The sequence below is a fragment of the Oculina patagonica genome, chromosome 3 (assembly GCF_052425735.1).
Source record: "Oculina patagonica isolate OP01 chromosome 3, crgOcupat, whole genome shotgun sequence".
Taxonomy (NCBI): Eukaryota; Metazoa; Cnidaria; class Anthozoa; order Scleractinia; family Oculinidae; genus Oculina; species Oculina patagonica.
This window is the reverse complement of record NC_135760.1, coordinates 26,704,256-26,720,117: the sequence shown is the minus strand read 5'-3', so window position 1 is coordinate 26,720,117 and position 15,862 is coordinate 26,704,256. Positions and strand designations below refer to the sequence as shown.

Sequence of the window (15,862 nt, the reverse complement as noted above, 5' to 3'; positions counted from 1 at the left end):
CGTCTCATAAAGGGAATTGGCCATTGGCCAGCAACACAATGTTTTTGGCTTTCATAATTCTTTGAGGTAAATTGCGGTATTGTACGTGTAGAAACTTGTCAACTGAGTTTGTGATTGATCAGTTATGGAGACCTTTTTCAAAATAAAAAAAAATATTATATAGAAGAAGTCCACCAGAAAATTTCTAATTTAAAAGAGTTTCACATCCACTTAGAGAAAAGGTCTTCACACCTCCCTGTCACTTTATTATAACTAAGGGTACCCTCACCCCTGGGACTTCATATAAGGGTATTAAAAATTTAAGTCCTGTATATGCTTTTTCCATCAGGATTCACCTTTAAAGCGCCGTAAACGATCAAAGAAAGCAAAACCTCTTCACTTTGTCATCCCTGATGAATTTACTGCCACATGTGCAGGCTGTGAGAAGCAGGCAAAGATGTCAGACAAGGTCACAGCGATTGGAAATTGCATAAAGGAGATACTAAGCGAGTTAAAGGTAAGAAACATGTTATTTCCTGTTTTGAATTCCTAACATTGAACTCTTGATAGTGGTACTGAGATTACTTTGAATTATACATATTTAGTATAATTTCAGAGGTGATTATAAGAATTGAAGCATTCTGATTGGTCGAGAAGCTCAGCTTATGAGGCTATATTCACCCCGCGCGAGGTGATTATAGCTTTGAAGGCTTGGTTACTTAGCCACGCCACCTTTGACATCCAAGCAAGTAAACATGGCCGCTTTTGCTGAATGAAAATTTCTTTGATTTGAAAGAAACCCGTCTAAGTCCTGGATATTTTAAACACTGGGAATTTTTCAAATTAACTTCAAAGGCTTTTGGACCGAAAATATTTTCAAGAGATGGTTCTTAAGGCATTAGAAATGATCGCAAACACGGCGGTTTTGGCGAGCGATGAGAAACTCAGTCAGATCGATTGAGCAAACATTATTTAGTTCTCTTCTCACCGGAGCTACACATTTTCGAGAGGATTCTCACATTCGCTTAGAAGTCTTCAACAATCATACAAAGGTACCAGACATCTATCTTTCTCATAGTGTTTGTTTTGTTCTGTTTTATTGCTTTAACTAAATAAATTATGATTGTAATTGATGAATTGCATACTGGTTTACACCATATGCACTCGACAAGCGAACACTTGTGTTTGCTGTTTTCTTGTTTGCTATCGTTATTTTTTAAGTTCTTGATGATCACCTCTAAAAATTATACTAAAACAATTATTCGCCTTAGGCTCAGTGATTATTGCTCTTATGTCAGAACTGTTACAGTACTAGAATTCATACTGAATATGAATTGAAGAAAGGATAAAGGCTGATACAATACGGAAGAGAAAAGATATACAGTGGAACCTGGTTAATGCAGATACTAAAGGGACACACAAAAGTGTCTGTATTATCTGGGTGTCTGTCTTGAGCGGGCTCTGAGAATGAATGTTACTGACACAAAATATTACTGGAACACAGATGTCTGTGTTAAGCGAGTGTCCATAAAACAGGGTTCTACTGTATTTTGTTGTCAAACAAAAAACTCAAGAAAAGAAAATCAACAGGGCATTCAGCTGAAGATGGGGGAGCTATACTGAATTTGAAAATGTGGACTCGATTAGTAATAGTAATTGGACTGATTGGAGTAATTCAGAGAGTAATCGGGCGAGTAATTTCAAAATCGGCAGAGCGCGCAGCGCGAGGCCGATTTGAAATTACGAGCACGATTACTCTCTGAATTGTACGACACGAGGTCCAATTACTAATTAATCGTATAAATAACAAAATTCCAGGTTAGGAAGTCTTTGAGAACCTTTTTTGTAAGAAAAAGTCAAAGGCAAATGCAATTGGATGTGCAAAAAGCAGGAAAACAGCAAGAAAGAATCAATTCAAATGCGCCTGATTGACGGGCGAATGGCGTAGGTGTCCAATTACAGGTATCCAATTTGAAGTTGCTCAAATTGGATACCTGTAATTGGACACCCACGCGATCGCGCGCCGATTACGCGACAAATAGGCGCGCGCAGAACCAATCAAAATCGAGAATTTTGTTATAGATACGATTAGATGAACAATTACCGGCAATGGGTTTGAGAAAATGGGATTCCTCTTTTATATGTAGATCAAAGACAACACAAGCAATTTCTTTTGTTAAAAACTGTTTATTGATTGAAGAAAAAAATGTGTTACAGCATTGAAAATAGAGAATTATTTAAGAGAATTCTTGCCAATTGATCATCAGTTCATGAATTATACAGCCAAAAATGAACAAACAGTTCTTGCGATTTAAAAGAGTTTTATTTTAAACATTGGTGTGAAACAATGACATGGATAAAGAAATTGTCAGCCCGGCATGTGAATTCAGAGCCAGGTTTTGAGTAAAATTGTTTTTGTAGGATCAGATTGAAAAAGAGAGAGGAATTCCTTAGATAGATGTCATAAATTACAAGATGCATCCTAAGATAAACTTCATGAACTAAAAGTTACATGTAAATCATTTGATTAACCTCATAAGTTACAAGTTAATTATGTCCTTACAGAAACTTCATAAATTACAAGATACATCATTTGATTAACTTCATTAATTACAAGATACATCATTTGATTAACTTCATAAATTACAAGATACATCATTTGATTAACTTCATAAATTACAAGATACATCATTTGATTAACTTCATGGAATAATTATTATTACAAGTTACATCATTTGATTCATAAATTACAAGTTACATTCTAAAATAAAATCTTAAATTTATTTAAAATTTTCAGGAACTTGGATGTTTCCGGGGAAGCCTAAAAAAGAAACAACACTTGAAATTGAAAAGTGTCTCAATTCACATTATGTAAGAAATGTTAAGAAACTTTCTCACAGGGTCTGGAAGGGTATTTTCAGGATCCGGGATTTGACCAAAATATGGTGCGGGATTCGGAAAAACGCAAAATATTTTGACGGGATTCGGGATTTGACTGCTCTCCGGGAAGTTGGATTCACCAAAATTTGGACACGGCATGTGGGATTTTTTGCCTGTCTGTCGGGAATTCGGGAAACCACGACCCAAATAGACGTTCTAGCAGCGAAAGCGAATATACGCGAGCGCTTAGTGGTGTCTCGCTGCAAACCAAACTATAGATAAGACGTGGTTAAGGCTGTTCCTGTAAACTTTCTAACACGCTTACAGGACCAACCTCTTCCCCAGGGCGCTTTCCTCACGCTCTGAAGGGAGTCAAATCGCTGTCAAATCGTGCTCTTTCATCATACTGAGGTATGAAAAGCTATTTCAATCGAAAGGGCAAATCTACACCTTTCATTTATTAGCTTTTGGAGAAATATTAGCCTGGGTAGCTCGCGGCTGCGCCGTTCGTTGTCGCGGCTTTGCCACTTGCTGGTGGGCGCTTAAATACCCAACAATAACCCAACAATACCGCCAGCTACGCAGGCTAGATGAATATGTATTTTTTAATGTCTTTTGGGGGAAAGAAAAAACGGGATTCGGGATAGCGATTACAAGTGCGGGATTCGGGATTTTCGTAAAAATGGAGCGGGAATGCGGGATCAGGAACCTCACTTCCAGACCCTGTTCTCAAACAGTTTTCGAGGTTCCAAAGAGTCGGTGGCTAGCGGTGGGTATTTACTTAGACGCTTGGCAACTCAGTAAATATCCACCGTTAGCCACCTTTACTTCGGTGAATAGTAAAAACTATCAACAACTTAATGTCTGAGCCTGCAGTCTTTAATAGTGATCCGTGTTGCTAAGTAACACTTTTGTGACGTCAAGACCGCCCGAGAGTTTGTGCTATTTTTTGATTGGACGAGTCTTGTAAGATTGCTTTGGAACAAAAATAATATCTTGTGACATAAATTTGTATATCAGGATTATACTCATAACTTCACCCCTCGTGATCAGTTTTAAAATAATAATTACCTGTCCACTTTGCCAGTTCAGCTGGCTTTTTAAGAAACTTTATATTGGTCATGTTCTCCATCATGCTAAGAGAAAAAGAAAACAAATAAAAAAGTTAAAAGTTAAAATATCTGGGTTGGTTTACACGACTGTTGCCAAGAAATTCACAAAAAATTCAAAATTGCGACGAATCGAGAAAAAACGACTTTTAATATTAGCCACTAGTGTATATAATTCTAAGAATTTTCTACAAAAGATTTGCGGAAAAACAGTCACATCCTCTGCTAAGTAATATTAACTGCAAATTAAATGTAAGCATTGCCTGGCACATTCTCTGTCAAACTGACCAGCTAATTTTACCCGTGGGTATTGTATTAATCCCAACCTGATATTTATAAACATCAAGTGCATGCAAAATGTTGTTCATTTAATTTTTTCGTTTGGTTAGAAAGTTAATTGTCAGACACTCACCTGAATAGCTTTTCTCCAGTTTTTTTCTGTTCTTCAAGGCGGACCTGGACATACCACGATGGATTATAAAATATGATACGCATAAGCTGAAGGGCAAACCTGAATATAAAAATAGAATAAACACTGTTAAAAAGTCAAGAAAATACGCAAGACCTTTTAACTGGTTTCTTGCAGACACAGCCAATACACGGATCAAGAGTTTCAGACTTCCGGTCCAAATTCAAAGGAAAAGTGAGCAGTCATTAAGTCCGACCATTGTTAAACATCGCAAAACACAATAGACTGACTTAAGGAGTACTCACTTTTCTTTTGAATTTGGACCGGAAGCCTGAAACTCTGGATCCGTGTATCGAGAAGGCCATTAGACACAAACGCAAGCATTCATTTGAGTTCAGTGTAACATAACAGACTGATTTGAAGTTAGCACGAGAGGCCAGGGTGATGTAGCCAATTAGCTATTGTTTAATCCGTTTAAAATAAAAAGGAACATGGTGAAATGAAAACGGATAGAAGCAACGTCAACGATTTTTACTTTTATTGTTGATTCTTATTTAAAAGCTCGGGTAGAAGCTTGTTTGAAGTGAATGAATTAAAAATTCTTATATTCTTCAGTATATTATCTGCAGACTTACCGGGTACAAAGGTGGTTGAACAAATCCCCGGCTTGGGATAGTTGATGGGGGAGGTAGGCCGTGTGACCATGTTCCTGTCGGTAAACGACCATAAACCATCTCTCGCCAACCACCCGGCTTATGGCATCTGTGATGTTGCTGTGGAAGGAGTAGAAAAGTTCAATTTAATTTACTACAGAAATTCCCCCAAACAAGCTGTGATTATGTTCGATTGGAACGCTACGCTTCAGGATAGTTCTCGATTCTGTTCAGGAAAAAATTACACTGAAATCCTAAAAAATAGGTGTTCAAAATGGCTGTTCACTGTGAGTACAATTATAATTCTTTTGGTTCAAGTTATTTCAAACACTTACTTTGAGCTCTCTAATGAGCGGCAATATCTCTCTGACTCGAGCCAGAAGAGATGGAATCCCCATTGATGAATGCCTGTTAATGAAGGCAAAAAAGAATAATTATTGACGTGTTCACCTCAAATTATTTTCCCATTAAAAAAATTATGAGTTAAAGCCGCCATTCTGAAATACGCGTTAAATGCTTAGGGAACCCTGCTCTAGACTATTAAACCATCAGTAGTGGAGTGGAGAAGAAGTACTCGTGCTGACTCGTTCTTCCGACCCGGGGACACTCTCCTGCGCGATGGGTCACTGGACTCAAACTAAAACTGAAAAGTCAACTCTCTCTAAAACGGACGCGTCGGGACAGGCCCCAACTGTCTGACTTTGAAAGGGCTCCGTCTTATAGGGAGTTTAGTTACAGTAAAATGACTGAAAAACGGCGGGGACGTGACCAACACTAGTCCATCTTATAGAGGTGTCTGTTAAGAGAGCGTTAACTGTATTTACCTTTATATATAAGGCAATCCGGTAGCTCCACCGTAGTTCGGATGGTGGAGATTGCCTTAGGCATTTCATGAAGGGCTGACATGAATGGAAACAAGGGAAAATTAGTATCTTTTTATAAAGCAAGAAGAACTTCAACATACACACTCACAATGAAATAAGGAACAATCGTTGCTGCTCTTAGCTGCAAGTCTTAAATGTGTGTAAAGCTTGACATGATCAGTGAATATATTATTTAAATTCAACCGACAGATAAGTTTAATGCAGTCTTATTTTTAAAGAAGACCAAAAGAAACAATCCGGCTTTTCTGTCATTGTTTTAAAGGTAGCATTTTTTGAATGCAAGATAGCATTACCTTCATGGCTCGAGCAGGGTGCTGGTTCGTTGACGGGGACGATCGGTGTAGGAAGAACTTCGGCAGCTTCTAAAAAAAACAGTCATAAAATATAAACACAGTTAATGTCGTTTTCTCGAGCAAGAAAAACTGCAACGGATACATTCGGTTACCAACTTCTGTGTGGAAATAAAAAAGTGATCAATACTTTGAGAGATACAGTAGAACCCCGGTAACTCGAACTCTGAAGGGAAACGAAAAACAGTTCGAGTTAGCGGGGTTTCGAGTTATCGGGGTTGATTGAATAAGACTGAAAAGTGGTTTTAAATCAAGGGGAAATGGAAGTTTGTTCGAGTTAGCGAGGTTGTTCGAGTTACCGGGGTTCTACTGTATATGAATTGTAGAAGTCAAAGCAGTGGTGAGCGAGGTCTCGCAATAGCAGCCCAACCCATAACCTTTCTCACACCGGTCAGAAACTCTGGCAGAGCTACACCAGAGCCCCGAGAGCAAGATCAGATAAGAGGAGATAACTAAGCTTAAATATGACAATTGTCCCGCACACTCAGCTTGATTTTCGGGAATGTCTAGAAAAAAGAAACCTCGATAAAGCTAGGCCGTCCGAGTGGTGACCGAGCATGGCGTCATGGGTTAGACGCCTAAGTACTAGGTGACTTCACGTTAAAACTATGGTTAAAGGCAATACCTGTTTTGAAATCCAATTCTTCGTCAGGGAAGTTCTTCCCTCCCATCAAGAAACCCAGAAGAGAATATTCTTGAAGAATATTCTCGTAAATGAAACTGTTCTTATCGTTTCGCTCGCCCTTGGATGGAATAGGGCGGCTTTCTGAAGGCTTTTTGATGGGGTGTTGATAGGCGCTCGTGTCGATGGTGAATCTTGGGTGTATCTTTGGTGTATCGATGGCGTATCTTTCGTGTCCATGGTGTATCTTTGGTTTCTAGAGAAAAACGGATTTTATAATTTTAGTTCTTGTTGCAGTAAGTCATTGAACCTCGAACTTTACATGAGTCGAACTTAGTGCAAATGATGGAAAGTTAAAGTAAACGTAAAATGTTAAAATTGCAGTCAGGAGTTGAAATATCGTGATGATAGAGTAAAACATAAGAAAACTTACGAAAAAAAAAAAACGTTCAGTGTCAATATCAGAATATTCCAGACTAATTTGAAAGCTACTGTTTTTGCTCGTTTGCATCAGGTTCGTCTCATGCAAAGTTGGAGGACTTGGAGGTTTGACCACGGTCTAAGTTGCACTGTTTGCTAATTATTAAAGTGCTAAAAGTTCAACATAGCTAACTTAAGGCATTTTTTTGCTGACTTCCCTTTGGCAGATCTGTAAAGAGCAGTCAAGTTTTTTTTTTATGGGTCGGTTACTTCTGAATGTCCGGCCTCAAGAGTCCTCATGGGCCCGATGAGGATAAGTAAGTAGTAGACTTCTGAAGGTAATTTTTCACCGTGCAACTCGTTTTGCAATTTTTATTATTGTGACACAGCTTGCAGGAAAAAGTGCCTAACATTGCCAGAAATGTCTCTTCTGCAATGTATTCGCAACTAACGCTACAACGCCTGGAAGTTTTTCTGCGCTGTTAGACGAAGCAACGTTCCGTGTAACTTGTCCCGCTACCGGGCAAAAAATAAATAATTAATAAAACTGCTGAACGGTAAAGCCTGGTTTCCATATGATCGCAGACGATCGCAATGGATCGCAGAATTGTAGGTTCTGGTTCTGGAAGAATCCTAGTCAACCATGATGCGTTGCGCGTATCAAGATCCTAATCCGCCATTTTAAATGCCATCTAATTTCGAGTGTTTTCAATTGTGGCCGACAATCCAAGCGCATCCTCGCGTACGCAGTATATTCACATCTTAAACTACCATCAAAGTCTTAAGTAATTATCTGTGCTTTATTTCGAGCGTTTATTTTATTGGTTTCTTTTAATTTGCCGTTAAAATATTCGTTTGTAAGTAGGATGCCCGATGTCATCTCGCGTTCCAAAGCGTGGTCGGCCGAAACTACCGAACAAACAAAGAGAATTCTTTCGCGACAATCAACGTTCGACCTCTGGAATCAAAAGCAAGATAGCCTTGGCATCAAAGGGCTTAGTTATAGCCAGTTTGCAGGAATACGACACTTGTTTTATTCTTGCAAACCGATTTTTAGTTCCACATTTGCATGTTATAGCACTCAAGCGCGGCACTTCGAGTAGGACAACCAGTAGATTTAGCCCGGTTCTCTTTCGACTCCACGTAATCTTGCAGAAACAAATCTTACAAAGGAAAAAGGAATACGAATACTCTATAACAGAAGAAAAGACTTTGAATAGTAAGCTTAGAGAAAATTATTTCATTCCTCAGCACTCAAACGGAGTCAGCCAAAGAGCATAGAAGCAAATATTCTAATTGAAGCGATCGCTTCTCCGCTCTCATTTTGTACTGCGCGTCTGACAAACGGACGAACCATAAATATCTGTGCTTCAGGTGGCCCCGGAGTTCAAGATTCTTTAATATCTATTAGGCTGTTACCATCTTCAATGTTCATTCCTTACATTCTGGCAGATCTTTTAAAGTTGATTCGAGGGAAAACTTTCGCGCGTTGTCAAATTTTGTCGCGGTCTGTATGACTTTGTTCGCGCGTCACATGTAATCTGAAACGAGACTCCCCGCAGTTGCCCGAATATAAACAATAATAGAGGCGTGGCTGACCAGGATCCTTTAACAGCGCCAAAGCGGACTCGCTCCGCCGTTTCATTCTCTTTATGGTCAGTTTTTCTTTTTAAAATCACAAGTTCGGAATGAAGTAACCAGTATTTATTCGATATAGACAAAATACAGGCTGTTTGTTTTGTTCAGTGGAAATCACATTTATTTTCTGTGTTTAAAAGTTCTACGCGGGCTTGACCGTTATGATTTACTTGTTCTAGCTACCAGGTCTTCCGCAACACGAGTTTCGTCCCAGATCTCGCGCAAATTTAAATTTAGATGGCGTGTGCATTGACATCACAAAATTTAACGGTTGAAAAAAAAAAAACCGTTTGAACAAGCAGTCGCTCAGAATCGGCGCAAAAACATCAATTTTTCACGAATTCTGAGAAAAGTTCACAACCGATTGAACTTTGCTCACCTTCATCTTCTTGTGGAAGCTCAAGGCATCTTTTCTGCTAAAAACGCAACCCATAATCGCAATTCTGTAAATCAAATTTCGCAAAGTTTACTCAACAAGTGTCAACGGTATAATGACGATTTCTGTGAACGCGCGTCCCTTTTATACCTGAAACCATTGTGACGTAATAGCGCGCGCTGTAGCTGACGACAACCTTTGTTTAAATTGAAACAAAAGGCAGTGATTGGTCGAGAAATTGCGTTCACATGCACATCACGTGAGACCCAAGTGTGAACCAGTGCCCGTGCTGGCTGTGTCCGTGCTAGGTTACGTAGCGTTTTATAGTATGATAGCAATAGAATCATCTAGATTGAAACATGGGAAAATTTTTTTTCTAAAGCGATTCCTTTACACAGTATCGAGTACGAGAAGAAACAAGAGGTCAGATTGAACTTATTTTGAAACCTATTAACGTTGAATATGTAAGTCAGATGTGGTTCATAAAAGCGCGACTTGCGAATCAGGTTTCCGTCGGTTAAATGTTTTAAAGTTGCGCTGAATTCTCGGTAACTTGCTCAGTTTGCGAGAAAAAAAATATATATGTTATTCACCAGCCGGGAGGTCCGTATTGGGAATCACTGAGCACGAGGTCTTGGATACCGAGGTCTGGGCACCGTGAGTTTTTTCCAATACGGACCGACCTAGGCTGGTGAATAACATTTTTATTTTTTCCTACTTTATTTGTTTTTTAAAGAAACCTGGAAAAATTGTGTCACAAAATCTTTGTTTGTATACGCTCGCCATTTCAATGTTGAGTCGATGGACGGGTTAGCAAGAGTGTAAAATGCTGTTTGTTATTTAGTTCGATAAAATTAATAAATAGTCGCTTCGCTTAATGAAATGAACAGTATTCACAGAAAGGTTCAGCATATTAAATTTACACTGAAGAGATTCGATTAAAGAAATTGAGTAGTAAAAATATCATAAATGTAAAATCGAGCCAAAGCATTATCATTGACAAACTAAACGTCGATTCCGGCTTCCCGATGAATGTTTTGATAAAGAACTCTGTTCGCAGGACATTAAGTTCGAGAATTTCTCTGACTAAAAAATACTATCTGACTGAAAGACAGTTACGGTATAGCTATACACGCTTGTATTTAACGAATTAATAGGCTCTGCGTTGATTCTCAGCATAATTTCTTTGTGATAAACAGTGCAAAAGTGAAACTGAATGAAATGCCTAGTTTGGACGTACGGCACAAGGAGAATTATTTTGGCTGTTTTTAATTAACGAATCTCATTTTCTTGAATCACGGCAACTAGTGTTTTGCTTTGGCAAAAAAGTGGCCGGTAAAAATACAGTTTTTACTCAAAATTGAAGTTTAAAACCGACGCAGCTTATCGTAATGGCGTACAAATGATTGCGAAATGCACAAACAACTACAAACTCAACAAACTATGAAACTAGAACTTGATTTTGTCGATAAAGAAATAAATACTCGCCTTTAGAAGAACTTCGAGGCCTTTCATTCCACTTCTATTCTGTCTTTTCACATTTACAACAGTTGGTGAGCGGCTATTTCGATTTTTGCGGAGCAAATCTTTCATGTGTTCCTTCGTACAACGCTGCAAAATGATTTCGCGCGGAAAGTACACTCGACGATTCATCTCGCAACGGATACCGCCCGCTGTGAGCGGGCCGGATTGGAGAATACCGCCCGCTCCCGGAACCAATCAGATTGCAGGATTTGTAGAATACCGCCCGCTCACGAACAAAGAAAAAAATAAAACATAAAAATATCCGAGAGCGCGGAATCGGTGGGTTATAGTTAACAATAAGATTATGAGCTTGGCACTTTTACGAAGGAACAATATGGTAGAGGCCGAATCAACTATCACCTCATGAGAATCGAGAGCTAATAAGATAACTTTTTGCCGTAATTCTAATTCATTTTCCTTCAGATTACGGTATCCAATTATTTCTTTAAGTATATATATGTTATTCACCAGCCTTGGTCGGTCCGCCATTGGGAAAAACTGTGCCCTTGGTCTTGGAACCGCCCGAGGCCGCAGGCCGAGGGAGGTTCCAAGACCAAGGGCACAGTTTTTCCCAATGGCGGACCGACCAAGGCTGGTGAATAACATTTTTATTTTTTTTCATACTTTTTTTGTTTTTGAAAGAAACCTAGAAAGACTGTGTCAAAAAATCTTTGTTTTTATACGCGCGTCATTTCAATGTTGAGTCGATCGACGGGTTAGCAAGAGTGTAAAATGCTGTTTGTTATTTAGTTCGGAGTTGAATAAATAATAGCCTCGCTTAAATGACGGAACCGTACTCACAGAAAGGTTCAGCATATTAAATTTACACTGAAGAGATTCGATTAAAAAAGTAGTAAATATATCATAAATGTAAAATCGAGCCAAAGCACTGATTTATATCATCATTGACAAAACTAAACGTCGAAAGACGATTCTGGCTTTCCGATAAATGTTTGTAAAAGAACTCTGTTCGCTGGATATTAATTTCTTTGACTAAAAAATACTATCTGACTGAAAGACAGTTTCGGTATAGCTATACACACTTGTGTTTAACGAATTTATAAACTCTGCGTTGATTCCCAGCATAATTTCTTTGTGATAAACAGTGCGAAAGTGAAACTGAATGAAATGCGTAGTTTGGACGTACGGCACAATATTGCGAGAATTATTTTGGCTGTTTTTAATTAAATAATCTCATTTTGTTGCCTGATTGCAACTAGTGTTTTGTTTTGGCAAAAAAGTGGCCGATAAAAAGGCAGTTTTCAGAGTTTTTACTCAAAATTGAAGTTTAAAACCGGCGCAGCTTACCGTAATGGCGTGAAAATGATTGCGAAATGCACAAACAACCACAAACAATGAAACTAGAACTTGATTTTGTCGATAAAGAAATGAATACTCGAACTTCGAGGCCTTTAATTCCACTTCTATTCTCTTCTTTCACATTTACAACAGTTGGTGAACGGCTATTTCGATTTTTTTGCAGAGCAAATCTTTCATGTGTTCGTTCGTACAACGCTGCAAAATGATTTTGCGCGGAAAGTACACTCGACGATTCATCTCGCAACGGATACCGCCCGCTGTGAGCGGGCCGGATTGGAGAACACCGCCCGCTCCCGGAACCAATCAGATTGCAGGATTTGTAGAATACTGCCCGCTCACGAACAAAGAAAAAAATAAAAACTAGTATCAAACTTCACGCTCTAACAAAGTCGCGCACGAACTAAATTGTTATTTTTTAAAACTTTTAGCTGTGTACGCACGCTCCTGAGTTAACAATTTTGACTTACGTTTGAAACTTACATAACGGTGAATGTCTTTTTAAACATCCTACGAAACTTTGATAAAACGAGAAAATGTCGCCATTCTGTAGACGTTCTTTAGCTTCTTCAGCGGTGGCCTAATGGTTGGCGCGCTGGACTCCGGATCGAACGGTTGGAGTTTGAACACTGGCTGCAAGACACTTCACTCTCATTGTTTCTTCTTTTCACCCAAGTGAATTTGAATTTCCCCGTTTGAATTTTTCACTATTTAAACTACAGTTTTGAGAAATCATAATGACGGAAGGATACATTGCAATTGAGAACAAAACTGTCAAGCCGTTTAATGATAAATGACATTGCTTTATCGCGAAAAACTTTATTCCAGCAATCTTTGCCGCTACCAACGTCTCTGAAATCTAGTCTTATATAGTAATAATTATATATCACATTCCTTTTAATGTCACTAACTTATCTATGTAGTTATTTAATAGCACCTAGCATTTATTTGTTTTTCTGTTAACTTCAATGTTATATTGTTTACATTTTGAATGCATTTGAATGTACTTTTTTTTCCTTTCCTGTATATAGTTTTTCTTTTTTTATGTTTCACTTGTATTGTATGTTATGTTTTGTCTATTCAATAAAGCATTAAAAAAAGATAAAAAAAATAAAAATAAATGGGTACCGGCGAAATAATGCTGGGGGTAACTCTGCGATGGACTAGTATCCCATCCAGGATGGAGGCAGAAATACTCCTAGTCTCTTAATGCTACGGAAACCGGGATAAGCTCCGGCGGTATAAACCACTTGGCTCGACGCAGACTTGACTTACTTTACGATATATATCTCAAAGAGCCTGGTTGTTCAAAGGATGGATAGCGCTATCTGAAGGGACCGCTGGCTTAGAGTTAATCACCTATTTTGCTCAATAGTGAGCGAGATTTCAACAGTAAATAAATGCCATTGTAAGTTTAAAGTTTATAGCGCATAGTTAAAGAAAACTGGCACCTAACTTACGTCAATGTTGCTTGTTTATTTTAACCCAGGTCACTGTGGAGGAGCAGGAGAAAGCTGACAGATCCAGAGGAATATTTGTTCTTCATTGTTATGCTGTCGAGATAACCTGGGCACATCAGAGAAGAAAACGGCGGGAAAACCTCAGAAAAGAAAATACACAAGAAAACACAAACGACCGTCAGTCTGACAGTGTGGACGAAGTAGCGACACAATGTATGAGAGTCACTTCGATGGACATGGAAACACAGGAAGCGCCCGAAGAGGTCGATAAAGAAGAGAAAAACGCCCCCGTGTGCGCAAACACTGACGAAACGCTCACAAGTTCTTTTGCGTGTGCAAGCAAATTGCTTGATTCTAAGGAACGCCCTTCGGCTTCTGTTAGCATTGACCCACAGCAGAACGAAGGCACTTCCAGACCCCTCGTGTCGTTTATGGTGCGAGTGGGAACTGGTGCAGAGATTGCTGCTGACTTGCCACGTGATAGTTTTGTTTTAGAGATGATGTGGATAGACGGTCAAAACAAGAATGATTTGTACCAGTTGTTCCAGTTCTTCCAAAATAAGTTTTTAAAGGGTTTGTAACTAGCACCCTACATAACAATATGCTCTGATGAAGCTGTAAAACTATGCGGTCCAGTTAATGTCATTGCAGCTGGTCTCTTTACGAGGTTCTATACTCGTTTTGCCAGTTCGTGAATTTACCAATCACTTTCTTCAGGAATGACCAGTTCTTCTTGTATGGCCGTGTTTTCTTTTTATAACAGGGTGAAATAGTTCAGCCACTGGTTTTAGAGGTAACCATTCGCACAAGACGCTACCGAATGAATGCTCATACATTATAACAAGGTTTACCCGTTTTATTGCGTGCATTATAAAGCGGGTGAATTTGCTCAAGGTCCAGTCGCTGTTTTTGAAAATGAATATTCGTGGATTTGTTCATTCAATTAAAAAAGTGTATAATACAGTAAACTCTCGCCTTGCGGACACTCGCTATTACGGACAAAATCCAGATTCCCGGCGAAAGAGGTTTGACTGCAAATGACTCCCGCTATTACAGACTCTCGAAACGACGCCCTGAGCGTGTCCGCTATAACGAGAGTTGACTGTATAGTAGTTGCTTTTTGACAAATGACGAGATCCACACGGTTTGTAATTATTTGTTTTGTTGTCGCAGAAAGCAAATTGTTGTATATCTTGACGCAAAAAAAATAAAAGAAAAACCAGTCGAACAACAATCACCAATGCTTTATTGTTTTATTCATGACTACAGATCTTACAACACTCTTCAAAGTTTTTTTAAAACGGAGCTGAGTTTTTAAGTCCCATTCCTTTGTTCGTCCATCATTCTACTTAATTTACTTTCCAGTGCTATAAAACTAACATGATCGGTATTTTTATTAGTTACGAGAGTATACAGCTTGCTCGCCCCCGGCCATTATTTTATGTTATAAAAGAGCGTTTATATATTCTTGATTTCTGGTATTGAATTGTGCTTAAAATGCATTGGACATAAAATGTTGTCTGAGAAATTGTAGAAAGCACGCGCTGTTAGATGGCATACATTCTAACCACGTTACTAAGCAGTTAAATTCAAGTAAATCGTATGGATAGTCCTCCGTGGCGGGCCTGGCTCCCTCCCCGCTCCCGTATGGATATTGTAAATGCTTAAAGGCGTACAAGACGGATATACATGTAATGTGGGGCCACTATAGATTGCCTTCGCTTTATGTTACAATGCTGGGTAAAAGTATCAGCAAACTATGACGCTTTGAGAAAAACAGCGACACTTTTTAGTTTTAAAACATCGAGAAATTCACACAAATTCAGTGGGAACATTTCTTTAAGTTTATTCTGATTAAGGTAGTTCGCATCAGTTGTAATTGCTTCTCGGTATAAATTATGGCCTTTCGTAGTTATATATGGTTTCTGGTTTAATATACATTTTTTGCATCGAATTCAGACAGTATGGTTTTCAAGCCAATTAAAACTAATCAAAAGCAACTGACAGAGCGTAAAAATTGTTATTAACCATGCGAGCAGCACTTAAAGTTAAAACCGCATGTCCCGTTAGTAACTGCGGGAAAATAGTCAAGCAGGTTTCGATTGCCTCTTGGTAATAAGTGTTTGTTTTGGTTTTGTGTTTCTAGCTTCGTGATTGGCTCAAAATAGCCTGGCTAATAGAAGAAACTTGTCTTTTTTCTCCTCCACTCAGATGCCAAACTGTTTAAAGAATTCTCCCGCA

The 15,862-nt window shown here is 38.8% G+C and overlaps 2 protein-coding genes across 5 annotated transcripts in view; one reads left to right on the top strand and one right to left on the bottom strand.

Annotated features, from left to right (window-relative positions):
• The window catches only part of LOC144647262 (RNA N(6)-adenosine-methyltransferase mettl16-like), a 176,192-nt gene that overhangs the window by 4,154 nt on the left and 156,176 nt on the right, over positions 1–15,862 (top strand). The window contains exons 6-7 of one of the 2 annotated variants that reach the window (XR_013569552.1): positions 329–496; positions 13,651–14,293. Coding sequence is in view for 1 of the 2 variants with exons in the window: in XM_078507039.1 (XP_078363165.1) it covers positions 329–496; positions 13,651–14,202 (720 nt within the window). In the remaining variant the exon portion in view is untranslated. Of the gene's footprint in view, positions 1–328; positions 497–13,650; positions 14,849–15,862 lie in introns of those variants that run through there. The other variant, XM_078507039.1, reaches the window with a different exon arrangement.
• On the bottom strand, positions 2,391–11,172 carry LOC144647279 (uncharacterized). Of its 3 annotated transcripts, none has more exons than XR_013569554.1 (10): positions 10,809–11,172; positions 6,890–7,142; positions 6,208–6,276; positions 5,855–5,929; positions 5,366–5,438; positions 5,013–5,150; positions 4,381–4,479; positions 3,931–3,995; positions 2,615–2,800; positions 2,391–2,511 (listed from the first exon to the last, which is right to left on the bottom strand). XR_013569554.1 is itself a non-coding variant. In XM_078507063.1 (10 exons), the coding sequence occupies exons 1-10, from the start codon at positions 10,971–10,973 to the stop codon at positions 2,699–2,701; spliced, it is 981 nt and encodes a 326-aa protein (XP_078363189.1). In that variant the 5' UTR covers positions 10,974–11,172; the 3' UTR covers positions 2,391–2,698. The 3 variants fall into 3 exon arrangements, 2 of the variants coding, with proteins under 2 accessions (XP_078363189.1, XP_078363190.1); XM_078507063.1 differs by having other exon boundaries at positions 2,391–2,708; positions 2,767–2,800; XM_078507064.1 differs by lacking the exon at positions 10,809–11,172 and having other exon boundaries at positions 2,391–2,708; positions 2,767–2,800; positions 6,208–6,273; positions 6,890–7,001.